The sequence below is a fragment of the Cotesia typhae genome, unplaced genomic scaffold (assembly GCF_013202065.1).
Source record: "Cotesia typhae breed Kobodo isofemale line unplaced genomic scaffold, CoteBio_Ctyphae scaffold_152, whole genome shotgun sequence".
Classification (NCBI taxonomy): domain Eukaryota; kingdom Metazoa; phylum Arthropoda; class Insecta; order Hymenoptera; family Braconidae; genus Cotesia; species Cotesia typhae.
In genome coordinates, this window is record NW_027423776.1 from 9606576 (window position 1) to 9622928 (window position 16353).

The 16353-nt window shown below is 30.0% G+C and overlaps 1 protein-coding gene and 1 long non-coding RNA gene across 2 annotated transcripts in view; one reads left to right on the forward strand and one right to left on the reverse strand.

Moving 5' to 3' along the window:
- Window positions 1-16353, reverse strand: part of LOC141536561 (netrin-1) — a 110213-nt gene that overhangs the window by 13160 nt on the left and 80700 nt on the right. Inside the window, exon 4 of the mRNA XM_074257172.1 lies at window positions 15502-15606. Coding sequence (XP_074113273.1) covers window positions 15502-15606 — 105 coding nt within the window. The remainder of the gene's footprint in view (window positions 1-15501; window positions 15607-16353) is intronic.
- Window positions 11414-12024, forward strand: LOC141536564 (uncharacterized). Its single transcript, XR_012480744.1, has 3 exons — window positions 11414-11508; window positions 11604-11744; window positions 11843-12024. It is a non-coding gene; the product is annotated as an uncharacterized LOC141536564 (long non-coding RNA).

The window sequence follows — 16353 nt, forward strand, 5'->3', positions numbered from 1 at the left end:
ATATTTAAACCCAGTAGTCGGTATAATGTCGTGTTGATTAAACTATATTATTTTAACTCGTTTCGTAATTCCATTTACAAAGCAAATAATTTAACGAGGCGTATCTGTAAAGAGGAGCATGACACGATATCCCAATGTAATATAAGATAGATGAGTCTGTTGATACTGAGGAAATGACCACGAGCCAAACGTTCGATTAAATATTTATACAGATATATATAACCAGCACGAACCATACACACATTAACACTCTGCATATATATTACGTCCAGGACACGGTAATACTGTTTCGATTAAATCAACTTATATATTTAAAGTATCTATCTATCAATCTTGTAATTTATAAATTATCAGCGATACTCTGTTGTAAGCATGTACCAGCTATTTACCGTTAAAGTAATCACGCGATTCTGTAAACTACCGTGCTCATCATTTTCTTTTATTCTCTTACTTTCCATCGGACAAATTATTTACCTACAAATTGAACAAGTTTTGTTGACTTAGATAATTAATATAGATAGTAAATATACATTTTAATTACCAATAAATTTATATTTACGTCCAAACTTTTTCATTGATACTTTTCATGCTAATATATGGTTATAATATAGTGAGTTATTTATAATTTATGCACGATTGGTCTTTTATTAAAAAACTTAAATAAACTTTTAGTTAATATTTTACACTAGAGCAGCTCAAAAAAATTAAATTTTTTTCTTTTTTAAGTTTCTTGTGAAAATATGTTATTTTATTATTTTTTTAAAAATTATATTCCAAAACAAAATATTCATATAAATTTAATATCTAAAACTCAGAAAACATTAATTAATTAGAATTCCGGGAAACTAATTTCAGTAATTAATCTTTGAAGCAAAAAAAAAAAAAAGACGAATACATATTCCACAACTGTAGTCCAAATATGTACTCGTGGGTTCATACATAGATTGAAATTTATTACCGAGGAACATAACAGAAATCGAGTGCTGGCTAGTTGTTATGTTACAGTTATATCGTAGCAGTTTCAACTCAACAAACTTGGAGTAACCACGTGCCCATGAGTATTTACCGAACTGGGATTACGCGTAGCATTAATCTACGAGATTACGTTTACCGAGTTCTCTGCAGTACGTATTAAGTAATATATGGACGATAAATATTTCACCGAAACTAATAAAATCTAAAATGTATAATATATAAGGTAGCATATTAGAAGAATGGCGAATGGCAATAGATTTATCCGTGGAGAGAGCTACTCTGCCGATTGTTCGATCGCCAAGTCATCATATTCTATTTTCATACAGACATACTTACATATTTATTTTTATTATCCTTCGTGCGTGTGTATGTACAAGGAAAATAAAATGGTAGACGACGGCAAGGCGCCTCAACACTCAACTTTATTCTACAACTGTTACTATTCCCCTTTACTCTTGAATCATCGCAGAAAAATCTCTTCTCGACAACAATTTGTTCCCTCACTCACACTCGTTCAAGGCATATAACTATACTGTCTATACACCAGCATCCGTTTTATCATGAAAGCCAATGTACTCTGACAAAATACAACCCACCGACGTAACCTAACCACCAACTAGAATCTCCCTCGTATATTTTTCTGTATAAGTATTATAAATATATATGGATGGATGTAGATGCTTTTATATTCATATTCATATGTGTTTATGTCTACGTCTGTATATGCAGCTCCAATAAAACTCAGATGAACTGAATTGTGTGGATGAGAGAGTTAACATGCTCGGAGATACAAGGGATGGTGAGACATTCGCATTATGGTGATTGCCTACCATTCTTTATCATAACTCTGGTGTTGTGGTTCGTAAAATTGAAAGGGAGGCTTTTGATTCATAAATAATCTTTTTTTTTATCGGTATAGTGTTTATTTTAATATTTTTTAGTGGGGCGTCTTTTTTGCTGACACATTTTTTTATTTTTATTTAAATTGATTAGATTGTTTACTGCTTCGATTGAAAAGTCTTATTTTTTTTGAGAAAAAATGATCTTTTGCAAGAGGTTTAGAGATGATGGGACATCATTACTGGCAAATGGCCCATCCGGCTAATGGCCAATAGCAATTTTTGGACGAAACACTTTTTGGCTTTAAGAAACGTTTGTTTGCGGATTTTTTTCTTCTTCAAAGGGTTTGTGATTTATGAAGAGGGTTTTTTTTAGTAAAATTTTGGTTGTAATTTAGTTTTTGATGGGATAATTTTACAGAAAATAAAAAATATTGGAGAAATTATTAGTTTAATTTTTATCAAAAACTTAAATGTGATCATAAAATTTTATTAACTGATAAATTTTATTTATAAAATTTTTATACACCCAAAAATTGACTATTTTAAAAAAATTATTTTTACCAAAATAAGTAAAAGTACTTGTACAAACAAGTATTCATACATTTGATGGAGGATTAACAAGTCTCATTGTCCCGTCATCGACCAAGTATCCATAAATTTTTTGATTGCGGTTCCATCTAATAAACCCGTGGCCAATTAAATGATGAGGTTTCATAGGCTTCGCTTGATAATTATCTACTTGCTCTCTTTCACTTATTGGAGCTTGATTCGCATCTGGATAAAAATGATAAGGAAACTTAATCCACAAGTATCCGAATTCATCCAAACGGACCTTACTTTTTGGTCATGTTGATTCACCCACAGTCACTGTACCGTTCTCAATAAAATTCGGGGTTCGTGTAAGTAAGTTTTTTTCGCCGGAATAAACTTGACCCTCGGTATCGTATTGAAAGGGCAATAATAACCAAAGTTCTCCATTATTATCCAAGTACACGCGATCATGTTTCGAGTACCACAAGAGCAATCCAAACCCATTTATATTTTCGGGTAATAAATTTTTCTCATTACCAGACGCGACCATTTCCAATAAGCAAATAAATAACAACTACGGATAATCAAATATTTAATTATTATTATTATTATTGTGAAAATATCAATTTAGAAGATTATGTAACTTACTAGATTAATTATTCCCATTTTTTTATTGTACAAAAATTTTATATAAAATTTTTTATAAGTTTTATTTCTTACAAATTTTTTGTTAGAACTAACAAAAGATTTTTTTTAAATAAATATAAAAATGAGCTACTAATAAAAATGAAATATTGATAAAATTAATGGCCTTTTTTTTTATAAAATGAAATTAATAATTGCCTAGAGCATAAAAAAGTTGTTTAGTGTCGAACCGTTAAAAAACAATTATCAAATGTGAGTTCTGACGTAAAAACACGTGTTGATAGATAATTTTTAATCTTTTGATACTAAAATTTTTATATTAAAATTTAATTCCAAATGTATATTTTTAAATTTATTAAAATCAAGTCTTCGGTATACAAAAAAAAATTTTTTTTGACTTAAAATTTGAATGTATACATTTTTCGGTTTAAAACAAAACTTATAAAAAATATGAATTAATTTTACTCTACTTAAAAAATTCAATGTTCTATTACGACCACGCACCAATTAAAAACTCCAACAATCCCATAATTATCCCAAAAATCCGATTACTTGCATTTAAATTAATTAATTTAAATAACTGGAGCTGAAAAAAGTTCCGCAAGCAAACCCGCGAATTATAATTATAATTACACATTACACACGAAATTGCGGGCTCTAGGTTTAAGGTGACAGTACAAGCATATATTCACACGCGGTATCTTCTGTGAAGGTACATCGTTTGTTAAAGATACCCGAGCATTCATAAAGACGAGGTAGAGACACCCAATATACGTAACATTACATGTGAAGAAACGAGAGCCTGCACCTCTCAAAAATAAGAGTAAAAAAATTTTTAAAATACACATTACACGTACATATATGTACAATAATAACATAACAAGTAAAGCCTGGCTCATTCCTCGTCTCTACTCTGGCAAAATACCCGGCGTATGTTTACCTTGGATTACTCTCGCCTCTTCGTCACGCTTCTCCTTAGCTTCCTCATGGCTCATGGAGATCATGATGCGGTCCACATCCCTTCCCACCGCTGTTTATTTTTTTTTATTTTCATTTATATCCCTCTTTGCTCACGACTTTCTCCTTTTTTCCTGGTTTTTGTTCCCCAAGCAGTCTTGTCTCCAGTCACTCTATGTCTACTCACATCACGTATACATACCAGCACTCTCTTCTTTTCTCTCTTTGCATGCACGTTGTTGTCCTCTGTTGTGCAGTGTTTATACCCGCCATTACACGTCTGTGTAAGTGTGAGTGTATACAAGCACATTTCCATCCAAAGCATATTCATCCGCGTGGGCTACACTTATGCCTTCAAGCACGACCATAAAGTAACGTCTTAATTACAAAAGGGTTCCGTTGCGACGCTGCAACCCATTATGAAACGCTTTAAGTGCCGCGAATTCAAACCCAAAGAGGAATTTACCGTCTAAAGAATGATTGATAAAGACTTAAACTACATTTGTTACCGTAAACTTTTTAGTTAATAAATTAACATTGTAAATTTTACTTGTCGTAAATGATTTCAATTTTTATTGATAAAAATCAGTTTTATTGTTTATTTTATTTTTACGATTGCAAAAAATTTTAGTTATACTTTTTAGAAATTATTTAAAAAAATTGAGACAGTTTTTAAAACTTCAATGATGTATCTTAAGCTTTAAAAAAAAAAAAAAAAAAAAAAAAAAAAAAGTTTAAAGGTATTTAATATTCACTGCTCCATTTTTACCGGCCGATTTTTTTATTCAACTTTAGATATAAAAATTACTCAATTTCAATTTTTTGTTTTATTATAAGGAAATTTTTAGATTTAAATCGAATAAAATGAACCTTAGAATTTTTTTTGAACGATTATATTACTCTAAAAAAATTTTTAATATGACAATATTTTCCTTAATAAAATAAAACCCTAAAAGTTTATTTCTTTAACATCAAATAACTGTGAATTTATTAATTAAATATTTGTAAAGTTTTCAGAAGTTCGAGTTAATGAACAAAACTTCTTAGATTTACGAATAAGTATCACAACTATTAATTGTTTTCGTACCGGATGCAATTTAACTGCATAAGTAAACTCACAAAACAAAATTTATTTACAAACTATTTTATAACAGCTGTTAATTAAGAAAAAAAATATAAATTTCCTGTTATGTAAAATAATTAGCAAATGTGAATTTTAAGAGTTGAGAGTCACTGGACAAGGGTCATTAGCGTATGTTACCTATACACTGAGTGCATCCATAAGTGTGAGGATTCTCGGAGCTCGTTTGTCTGATTTTTCGTATTTTAAACTGTTTTTTCAATTTTTTTTCTTTTCACCCTCTCGTACTAGTGTAAGCCGAGCTACACAGTACAGAGAGCACAAGACCAGATTAACGTCAGAGGGACTTAGGTGAATGCCAAAGTAACACTCGCGGGCACCAGTCATACTCACCAACCACATACAATATGTATACACTGCGTGTTGCTAGCAAATCAAAATATCCTGTCTCTCAGTCGACAAAATTCAACAGCTAAAAAATAAAACTGAAGAAGTTTTAGTTCAAATTTTTAATTAATTCAATTAAAACTTGTGAACTTTTTTAAAACATAAAAATTTTTTTAATACAAATTTTTTACATTTTATTTAACATAATTTGACTTATTAAAAAATTCGATATCCAATTTTTAAAAATTCTATAAGTGATTAACTGTTGGCTTATATAGGTACAGGGCTTATACTTTATTTTTTTCATTGATATAACTGAAATTAATCCATTCGTAATAAAATAAAAAAATATTATAATAATAATAATAAATGATAATAGAATGATGAAATTAAGATGAAGAAGAGGAGGAGTTTGATTATTATAAACGGGCCAACGCATTTTCCCAGTCGCTCGTAATATTAATTATCGTAATTATTAACGGCGTTGCGCATTAAATCGACCGGGTCCGTCCTCTCCATCCTTCGCCCATAAATATATATCTGTATATATCTATATAATATAACGTCAGATGAGGATCGTTCTCGCGACCTAAACTAAAGTTAATTACCACCCGCCGCTGTTAATTTAAATCAAGACTAATTGATCTACCTCCACTCGTGGCTTCTTCTTATTCCAAAATTAGTGTGGTATCTATTAGCTTCTCACCTCTGTCGTCTAGTATCAATAAAAATAAAAATAATAGTCTACGGTTTATAGTTATCAAGTGGATTACGAAAGTTTCGAGCAAGTCATTAAACGAGTAGCATACAGTGGAACTATGTAGAAGACTAATCTATCCGAGAACGAGATTATTAATTTTATTTTAATGCATACTTTACACGTATGTATCTGGCATTAGGCGAGACGTATTAATTACAGTGATTAATGTTAATTGAGATGAATTGGCAAATAAATAATCTATCAAGCTTCATAGTAGGAGTTTATTTTATAAAATAAAAAATTATTTGATTCAAGAAAAATATTCTCTTGAATTTTTAATCACAAAATTAAAATATTTTCTTGAATTTTTAATCAAAAAATTAAAATATTTTCTTGAATTTTAAATCAAAAAATATTACCTCATTATTTATTCACATCAAATTTTTCTCAAACCCTCTCAATTAAAAAAAATTAAAATACCTCTAAGATAATTTATTAAAATTAATGATGTAATTGACACCGATAAGACTCAATATATATCAAGCACACAAATTTTGTTTACTGATAAAATTAGTGTGTGGTAATTCTTAATTAATGTAATTCGGTATTTACCACTTCTACACCCGGGAATTGAACACTGTAATGAACCACATGAACAATAATTACTGTAATTTGTTACCATCAATGTCGAAATTTCGTTAATTACATTTAGATATATTATATCGATTCTAATTAAAATTTAATTGCCTTAATTATTAATTACACCACGAGCCTTATTATTGGTTATTGGTTTCGGTTTCTGTCGCTTATTTTTCTTCAAAGCAACATTTTTTTTTTTATCTGACATTTAAACTCATCAGGAAATTGTGAATAAAATTTTTTTTAGAAATAACCATTTGTAAAATGTGCTCAGCAGATGGAGGAACAAGAAATAACAGTATGAATAAATATATGATATTGAAGTTTGATATTATATGAAGCATATATAATAGCAATAGCAATGCAAACTGGAACAGTGATGTAACAACGTTGCAAAACACCTTGTAGAATATTATAATACAAGATATGGAATACATAAATGTATCGATTTACATTTATAAGGGAAGTTGTACTGTCGTATTCGTATCGATATATGTAGTCTGGTGTTTTAGAAGGAGAGGAAATATTGAGAGTAGAGAGTTGAGTTTACTCGAGTACCATCAGCAAAAGTTTATTGGCAGTGTGCCAGAGAGGAAATGATATTGTCCCTATCGCGCGTCAGTATTACATTTATTTTAAAAAGTAAAAAATTTTTTGTGAGGATAGTACACGGAATAGAACAAGAAAAACAAAATAAAAATGAGATTTTTATATTATATCTTTTGTTCGATGTTTCTTCAGCAAACAGAACAGATGCAAAATATAAGATGGAGTTTTTATAAAGACAATAAGGCGATGGCAAAGCTTGTATACAAAATCAACGGAGGCAAAAATGTCAGAATAATTTTGTTTGAATTTAATTAGCTTGACGACTAAAGGCGAAAGGCTTTTAAATTTTCCCGAGGAAAATACTGGAGGTATATATACATTTTATAAGAAAAGAGAGATATAAGTTTGATGAAAACGAAAAGGGATGAAGGTATGAAAAGATTTCGGGAAGCTCTTATACTTCTCTCCTTGTCTTTCTTCTGGCTGATGATGGAGGGTGGGCTTCTGACGAAACTTTAGTGAAACATATTGCATTTGGGATAGAATTTGGCTCAAGGAACAAAGGCTATGTTGAATTATCTTTGTTCTGGAGTTAGTTGAGTAGGCTGAGTGTGAGGGAGCTACTAAGCTACATATTGCGGGGCTTAGGTGTTTGTTTCAATTAAACTTCTCACGCTTGACTTGGGATTAATAATAATACACTTTGGATCTATGTATTATGTATTTAGATGTGGTATTAATGATTCGAGTCTTGTAATTGTTTTGTGTCTGGGTGCTTTGTGATCTTTTGTCTTGTTGAGAATTTATTTTATTTTTTTTTTGTATCTAAATATCATTTAAATCATTTAAACATCATGTAAATTATTTTTATTATCTTAAAAAAAAAATAAATCTTGTTAAAAAAATCATTTTTTTTTTTAAATTAAGAAGAAATCGTATCTAAATCCTCAAAAAATGTTTTTCCAGTCCGTAATTTAGTTCCCATCGATTTCCACGCGATATCATTTTTATACGTCTTAGCTCGAGTAGTCTAATGAGAAATAAATCCCGCGTTTGATAAGATAGATTGAACTTTTACAGAAGGTATCTTTAGACATAGACATCGACCATATATTCTTCTCATCGTTCCTCCATAAAAGAACTGCGATAAAAGTGTATTAAGCGAGACAGTTAGAGTGATGTCTTGTCGATTCTCATTCTCGTCACTCTTATTGGCTGTTGGCTCGTTCCGACGTATAAATACAGACTCCTAACAACACTTGGCCCATTACATATTATATATTATATACTATATGCTACAGAGCCGTAGAACAGAAAAGACACGAGCAATAGAGAAAAAAACTCACATAAGCGAGTGAAGATAAAAAAGAATAAAAGTCATAGTGAAGCTAAAGCTAAATAAAAGCTAAAGCCAAAGGGAGTAGAGCTGCATTTCTATACCAGGGCGAAAGATTTACGCCCGGTTTGCCGGCGGCCCAATACAATAACATAACTAAACTCTCTTCTTCATACACAAAGCCCACTTTCTTACATATATAAATACACAAATACAAATACAAATATATATGCAGCTACAGTCTCCTGCCTGCATCCAACTTTTTTCCTTTTATTATTTTCTCAACAGGAGGGTGACTGGTACTGCAATTAGGCCGCGATCGAGATCGATATATATAGTATATAGTAAGTACTTATACTTATAAGCCGACGTCGCGCCCGCATAAATTTCCTTCCGTCTTTCCTACGCTCGTTATGACTGCAACGTTAAATTTTCATTCATTCGTTTTTCTGACACTCCGGATCAATGGTTTTAACAACCGGTTTTTATGTATTTCATAAAATATAAATTATACTTTTTTTTGACTGCTTAAATTTTGATTTTTTATTTAAAAAATAAAAATTGTAAAGAATGGAAGTAATTAGACGATGTAATTAAAATAATGTCAACATTTACAGAGTGAATTAATAGGAAAAGTTTTGTTGGTTTTTTAACAGTATAATAATACTTTTTCTTCGTTTTTAAAATGTTACATATATACTTTAACGTTCAGTACAATTTAACTCTAGCTCATTGGCAACCCTCGAACGATCCGACTCGGAAGTAAACTCATGTCATGTGTGTCCTACAGTGTCTCTATGTCTCTATATATCTTCGGTCTCGCAATCCTCAGGCTTGAAACCGCACGCGGTGGAAAACGAATCGATGCAGTGTGCAAACATTGCCCGGCTATGTTTTCCGAAACGGAAAGGACCCTATACTCTCTCTATACTCGCATTTATCCGAGCGTGTGCACCCAGAAAACGAGTATGATGAACGGGTCGCGTGAGAGTTACACTAAAATAATAATAAAGAAAAACCACTGCTACATTTTTTTATAATTTTTTATTTTTTTTTTTTAATTATTTGTTCAATTTTATGTCTTACTGTACGAATTTTCGTAGCAAATTCGACAGTTAATTTCTTACGAACGATAATCATAATTACAATTGATTAATTCGTTTAAGATATATTTTTTGTTTAAAAATATAAAAAAATTGTTATTGTAACATAATTCTTTTAAAGCGAATTTTAAAATTAACTCGTTGTTGACGATAATAATTTTGCATTTATTCCGGATGTTTTTTACTAACGTTAAAAGTATTGGTTGTTGATAACACCGCATGACTATGAAAATAATTTTTCGCTCAATTACGTAAAAAAAAAAAAATAGTAATACGTAACTATAATTACTGGTTATGAAATTTTGATAAAAGTGTGGCATAAATACGGGAGCTGACTAATGAATTCAATCGCTAATTTTATTCCGTACTTGTACTTTTCAAGAAATCTTCATATTTATTCTGAGCAAAAAGAAGTAAGTATAAATTTTATATATCTTGTCAAAAAATTTCAAAATGTTTGTAAATTTTTTATGCATTAAGATAAAAATATTAATATTGAGAAAATTTTCTTGACATAAGAATATATATTCTTAGTAATTATTGAGGGTATATTTTCTTGTCTAATTGCTTGAATTGATCAAAGTAATTTTTATTTAATTCAAGTAAAGCTATTTTTTTACTTACTTATTGTAACAGAGGTAAATTTTTTATAATGGAGGCAGAGACATTGATTTTCCTTTACTAAAAAACTAATAAATGGTTTGGATCAATGAATTTCTAAGCCAATAAATCTTTATTTCAACAATAATGTTTCTCATTGTAAAAAATTTTAACATTATTCTGTGACAGATGAATTAGAAATAAGAATCTGGATTGCTAAAAATATTTAATGTAATTGGTTTTAAAATTCAGTCGCCGAATTAACGATGTCAAAGTTAGTTATACTGCTCATTTCGATGGTTCTTCTGTCTAATGTTGTTATGAGCGCTGATGCAGAATGTCGATACGACAATAAAGTAGTATGACTAACGAATAATCCCTTTTATTAAATATATTTTTCTTTAATTAATTTACTGCTATATTTATTGTTGATTATTTTTCTGTATAGTGCAACAAGAGTGAAGATTGTTGCAGTGGTATGTGTGGTCCCCCTGATAAAAATGGCTTCACCAGGTGCATCCCCGAAGACTCTAAGAAGAAGTAATTGGTCATCGCTTTTTAAAGTATTATATGAGTAACATAGTTATTGTAAAATAACAATGTTTACCGAAAACGATTGAATAAATTTCGTTTCATCCAAAAATTATTATTGGTGTTATTAGTATTATTATTATTATTATTATTATTATTATTATTATTATTATTATTATTATTATTATTATTATTACATAAACAACAACAATTACGAATTCCTTTCTTTTTTCCTCAATATTAAAAACAATTGGTTTGCTTTTTTGAATATTTGTTTTATCACAATATGCAAGGAAAAATTATATAACTCGTTCTCAACGATAACCATAATTGCGACTATCTTACACATTTAATTTATTGCCTCAATTATTCGTCTTTGATAATATTATCCAACTATCGAAAAAATTATTCGCCAAATTATAAAAAAATAATAACAATAAGTAATTATTAATAAAAATGTGAATTTTTGCGTCATAATAATTACTGCTAACAAAATAATTGTTGTCGTACGTGTCTTTTTAACTCATGGTCAGTTTGATAAGAAGTAAGGCATAAATATAGGGTCGAAGACTATTGAAGTCAGTCACTGTTTGTCTTCAATAAGACTTCATTATAATTTTTCACAGAAAAAGGTAGGTATTTATTTTTCAAATAAATTTTTTTATACATTGTAAAATAATCCTACAAGGATTTCATGTTTTTGATGTTATTTAAAAATTTTATTCAGTCGATTTTTTAGGGTTCAATTGTCAAAGTAAAAATGTCCAAATTTATCACGCTGATTTTTTCGATGGTTATCCTGGCCAGTGTTATAATGAACATAACTGGGCAGGATGAAAAGGAGGAATGTCAACTTGATAATAGATAAGTAAGACATTTTTTTTTTTTTTTTTTTATAATATCACTACTTTACTGGTATTTTTATTCCACATATTTGTTTATTCGTCTCTTTTTTTTTGTTCCTAGTGCTCTAAAGATAAAGATTGCTGCGATGGAACTTGTGTTGGTAAAGAAGGTTCAGTGCTTCAGAGATGTCAACCTAAAAGTTCTGATGCAAAATAATTGCTGATCAAGTAATCACTTTTCAATGTATCAAACATTTTTATTGTTGTAAAGTGACAAAATAAATCAATAACAAAAAATAATAATATTTTATTTGTGCCTTAAATCATATTGTTACCATTTGTTTATATAATTAAAATAATAAGGAAATTTTTTTTGGTCGATAGTCAATTTATCGTTTAAAAAATTAAAAAAATAAGTTAAACTTTTTGACTTGGAAATTTTTTATTTAAAAAAATAATTTTTATAATTAAATTTGATACCATCAGAAAAACCTTGACTCATTCTTTTAAACATAACTCGTAATTTTCAGCAGTCATATAGTAACATGGCAGAGTACTAGTTTTTATTAATATGTAAAAAAAAACATTTACAACATTTTTTATTTAAAATAAAAACTAAAACATTTGTTTTGTTGAATATTTTTTTTATCGCAATAACATGTAAGTAGCAAGGACAGCAGTTAATTGTTTTCTATCGATAACTACAATTGCAATTCTTGTGAATAATTTGGTTATCGCTAAAATAATTGCGCTTTGATGATAATAAAAATTGAAAAAAGTAATTTAAAATAATATGTTAAGTTATGGGTTGTTTAATAGTACCAGAATTTATATAATAAAATATCGAGTAATGTCGATGTACCGATATCAGAATCATGAATCCTATAAATCACTTAGCAACAAGCCTCTTACATCCACGCGACTGTGTACTAGTAGCCGATAATATTTTTTATTTTATTTATTTATATTATTTGCGTATCAGAAGGAGAGGATGCTTTTCATTTTTATTTTTCTTATTTTCTCTACACTGCACTCGTCAGCCGGCACTGCGTGTCCTCTCTACTCGCGAATAACCAGAAGTTCAGCTGGAGGATAGGAAAGGGGTTATCTCTATACTTCGGACGTCGCGTGGGTGCATCACCGCGTGTACACGCGACGAGTTACGCGCGCTCAAGGTGCATTAACATATAGATGCGATCCGTGACACGACATGAATCTGCTCCGAGGTATCCGAGGTATCCTTGTATACCTGTTTACCGCATAACATACGCGTTTTTACTCCTGGTTAATTTGAATTTATTTTTTAAATTAACTATTCTTTCACGAATTTTTTATTATTCGTATGTACCCAGCCTCCCTTTCTCAGTTCACCTTACTTAATTTTATCTATACTCTGAAAATATTTGTTCATTAAATATTCATGTTTTTCCAAGAACACATTTACAACTTTTAAAATTTATAATTCTATTTTCTTTTTCATTTTACAATTTTTTATTGAATTTTATTTTAATTGAAAGCTTTATTATATTATTTATCAAAAAAATTTATTAATTTTTAAATCTACATCAAAAAAACTTCTCAATAATATTGCAGAAAAATTTTTTATCAAACACAATAATTAAAATTTACAACATAAATAACTAAAATTTTAAAAATTAGTTTTTCGACAGAGCACTCAATAATTTCGTGTTCCGCGTATAAAAAATCCAACCCTGATACATCAAAATTTTTGCATGTCAAAGTACAAAGCTCTTCTGAATATTTATTATTCACTAAAAAAAATGTCCCAGCAAAAAATGACGGTCTAAAAAAGTACAAACGTTTAGCATAAGTAAAAATAATCGTCACAAGTAAAAAGTCTCTAATTCTCATAAGTAGAAATTATTGCATCCGTAAATTTATTTAAATTTGCAGTCTAATAATTTTCACTCATTGTTAAAAATATTTCTACTTCATACTTAATAATTGTAAATTTTTGTTAACTAAATCCCTTAATTTTACATTAAAATTTTTAATTTTTTTCTGCTATAAATCTACATTATTAAAAAAATAACTTAGTTAAAGAGAAAAAATTTTTAATACTAGAAATCATTTAAAAAATTTTTTGTTTAATTCAAGAAACAAATTTTTATAAATACTTCCAATATCTCACAAATATTCCACTACACAATTCGTCAAATAATAACCATAAAACTTCCTTCAACCACAAGCTTACGAAATCCAAACTCCGCCCGTAAAATTAATAACGTAATAAAACATTGAATTGCAGACAAACGGAACACGAGGTAAATTAATTGTTAACCAGCGAGAGTGTAAAGCCTTACTAAGTAATAGAGTGATTAATCGAGCAAGTAATATCTCCTCTGGCATACTGCGATGGTAAAGACAAAATAGGTGTACTATTCTGTAACATACTAGCAAGCTAACATGTACAGAATGTGTAGAAGAGCTTTTCCTCTACAGAGGGAACCCGTGGAAATATTTCCAGAGGTACTCGCGCGTGAATATTCGCGGTGATATTTCGTATTATAGCCGATGTTGCTTGTAGTCGACATTGTGTTTTGTTGTAAGTGCTTATGTGTATGTATGTGTGTGTATATATGTTGTGGAAAATGCAGAGAAGAGAGAACCGATGCCGAGGGTATAAACGTATACCGTTGTGCAAGGGTGGTTTTAATTAAGCCATTAGGGGTAGGCTGGAGAGACCCAGCGGCGAGACGTTTTCTACTCACCTACTCTCATCTTGCGAAGCTAGGCTCAGGCTCAGAGCTTCTCTTCTCGATTTCCCAGCTAGCTCTTATCCTCTTATTCCTCAGGCTCCGAGCTCAGCTTTCTTTTTCTTCCTTCTCTCGGTTCACCTTTAGACTAGTCTGGCTGTCCGACCCCGCATGGCTTTTTGCTAAATTAATATCACCCTTAAATTTCTACCCTGGAGTGGGGTTCGACCAACGCTAAAGTTGATCCAAATCGGCCCCTCGCGATATTACTAGTCTGTCTCTTTCGTCGCTCTGGATTGTGTAGTTCAATGTTGAATGTTGAATGTTGAGTATGTGTGTAGTATAGAGTGGAGCTGAATGGGGAGAGTTGAGGTCCCGGAATTCATCCGGGGGTTACTAAAAGCGCAATACTCACCACTCGACTCGTTATCTTGTTCCATTTACTATTTACTGTGTGTTAGATAATGGTTATGATTATGATGTTATCATTGTATAAGTACTTTTTGAATTTGCTTTTTTTGCTTAATTCGATAATTCGGGGCTTTATTGAAATGGTGAATTTTTTAGAGGAAGCAAAGTGAATTGAGGGTTTTGTTATATTAAGAAAGTCTGGGATGGTTTTTAGAGGGATTAATATTATTTTGAAGTTTTGGGAACGTGAAGTAGAAAAGTTTGATTAAAAATTCACGAACTATTGATTTTAATAAAATTTATTTAATTTTGATTTTGATGGAATTGAAAAATAAAAATTTGAACCTTTGTAGATTTTAATTTGGATCAAATTTAAGTTTTGAAATCTTAACTTTAATCCTAATTTGAATTTACCTTTAAAAATTGATATGAGTCTAAAACTTCCCAGTACCTAATTCCACTTCTCAATTTTCAAAAGTAATTACCCCAACAATCTCAGTACATCAATTACTAAAAAAACTCTTAGTAAATCTCCCTTCCAAGTTATTAAACCCGGTTTTTTCCAAAAAACGAGTATGAATCCTTAAAAAAACCCGGATTCATAACTTTTAACGATCATTAAAAAACTGATGTTCTTTATTAATAAACTTACCAGCTCGTCCATCGTAACCCCGATCGTCGGCTTCCCCATCATCATAATCATGTTCTCCATTATCTTCACCCGCGATTCCCTGAGTCTGAATCACTTGTGGAATTTCTGAAAAATAAAAGAGCATCCATCTAAGCATCCCGGCAAATAATAAACAAACAAAACAAAATATTCTTACAAAAAAAAAAAAAAAAGGAAAAAAAAATCAAACTACAAACTATAAACACTTAGCGCAGCAATTTAATCAGATCCACACTTTCCCGATCCATATTAAGCCTTACATAAAAGGCAACAAACACTTATCCCACGTGTGAACAACTTAAAAAAATGAGCTTATTTTTTTTTAGTAAATAATACATTATTTCACTAATTTAATCTTTTTGTTCGCTAATTTTCCTTAATGACAATGCGTATTAATGGCGACAAGTAACAAAATCAAAGCAGTGTCAATTAGCTCGCTCATTTCTCAAATGATAAAAAATAAAGGCATGCCGGTAGCGATAAATATTTTTTTTTTCTTTAAGTCTTACGGAAAAAATGAAATAAATTATTAAAAAGTTGTTCACAAAAAAGCGGATGAAGATGATTACGAATAAGATACAAGTAAGTATATTAAGTAAAGCATAAGTTATCGGCTGGTAAGTTGATCGTTGTCCGTTCCTCCAAATAAGGTATGCATAAATAATAACCAGTATCGTATATTACGCTTGCACCCATACTGACACACCAGATCATACCACGACAACTTTACTGCCTTCATCTTCACTAAAGTAGATATTATGGTTCATATAATGTGTGTCTGGATAAATTTAACACAAATACACATACATACATACACATGTGTCTTAACGTTAC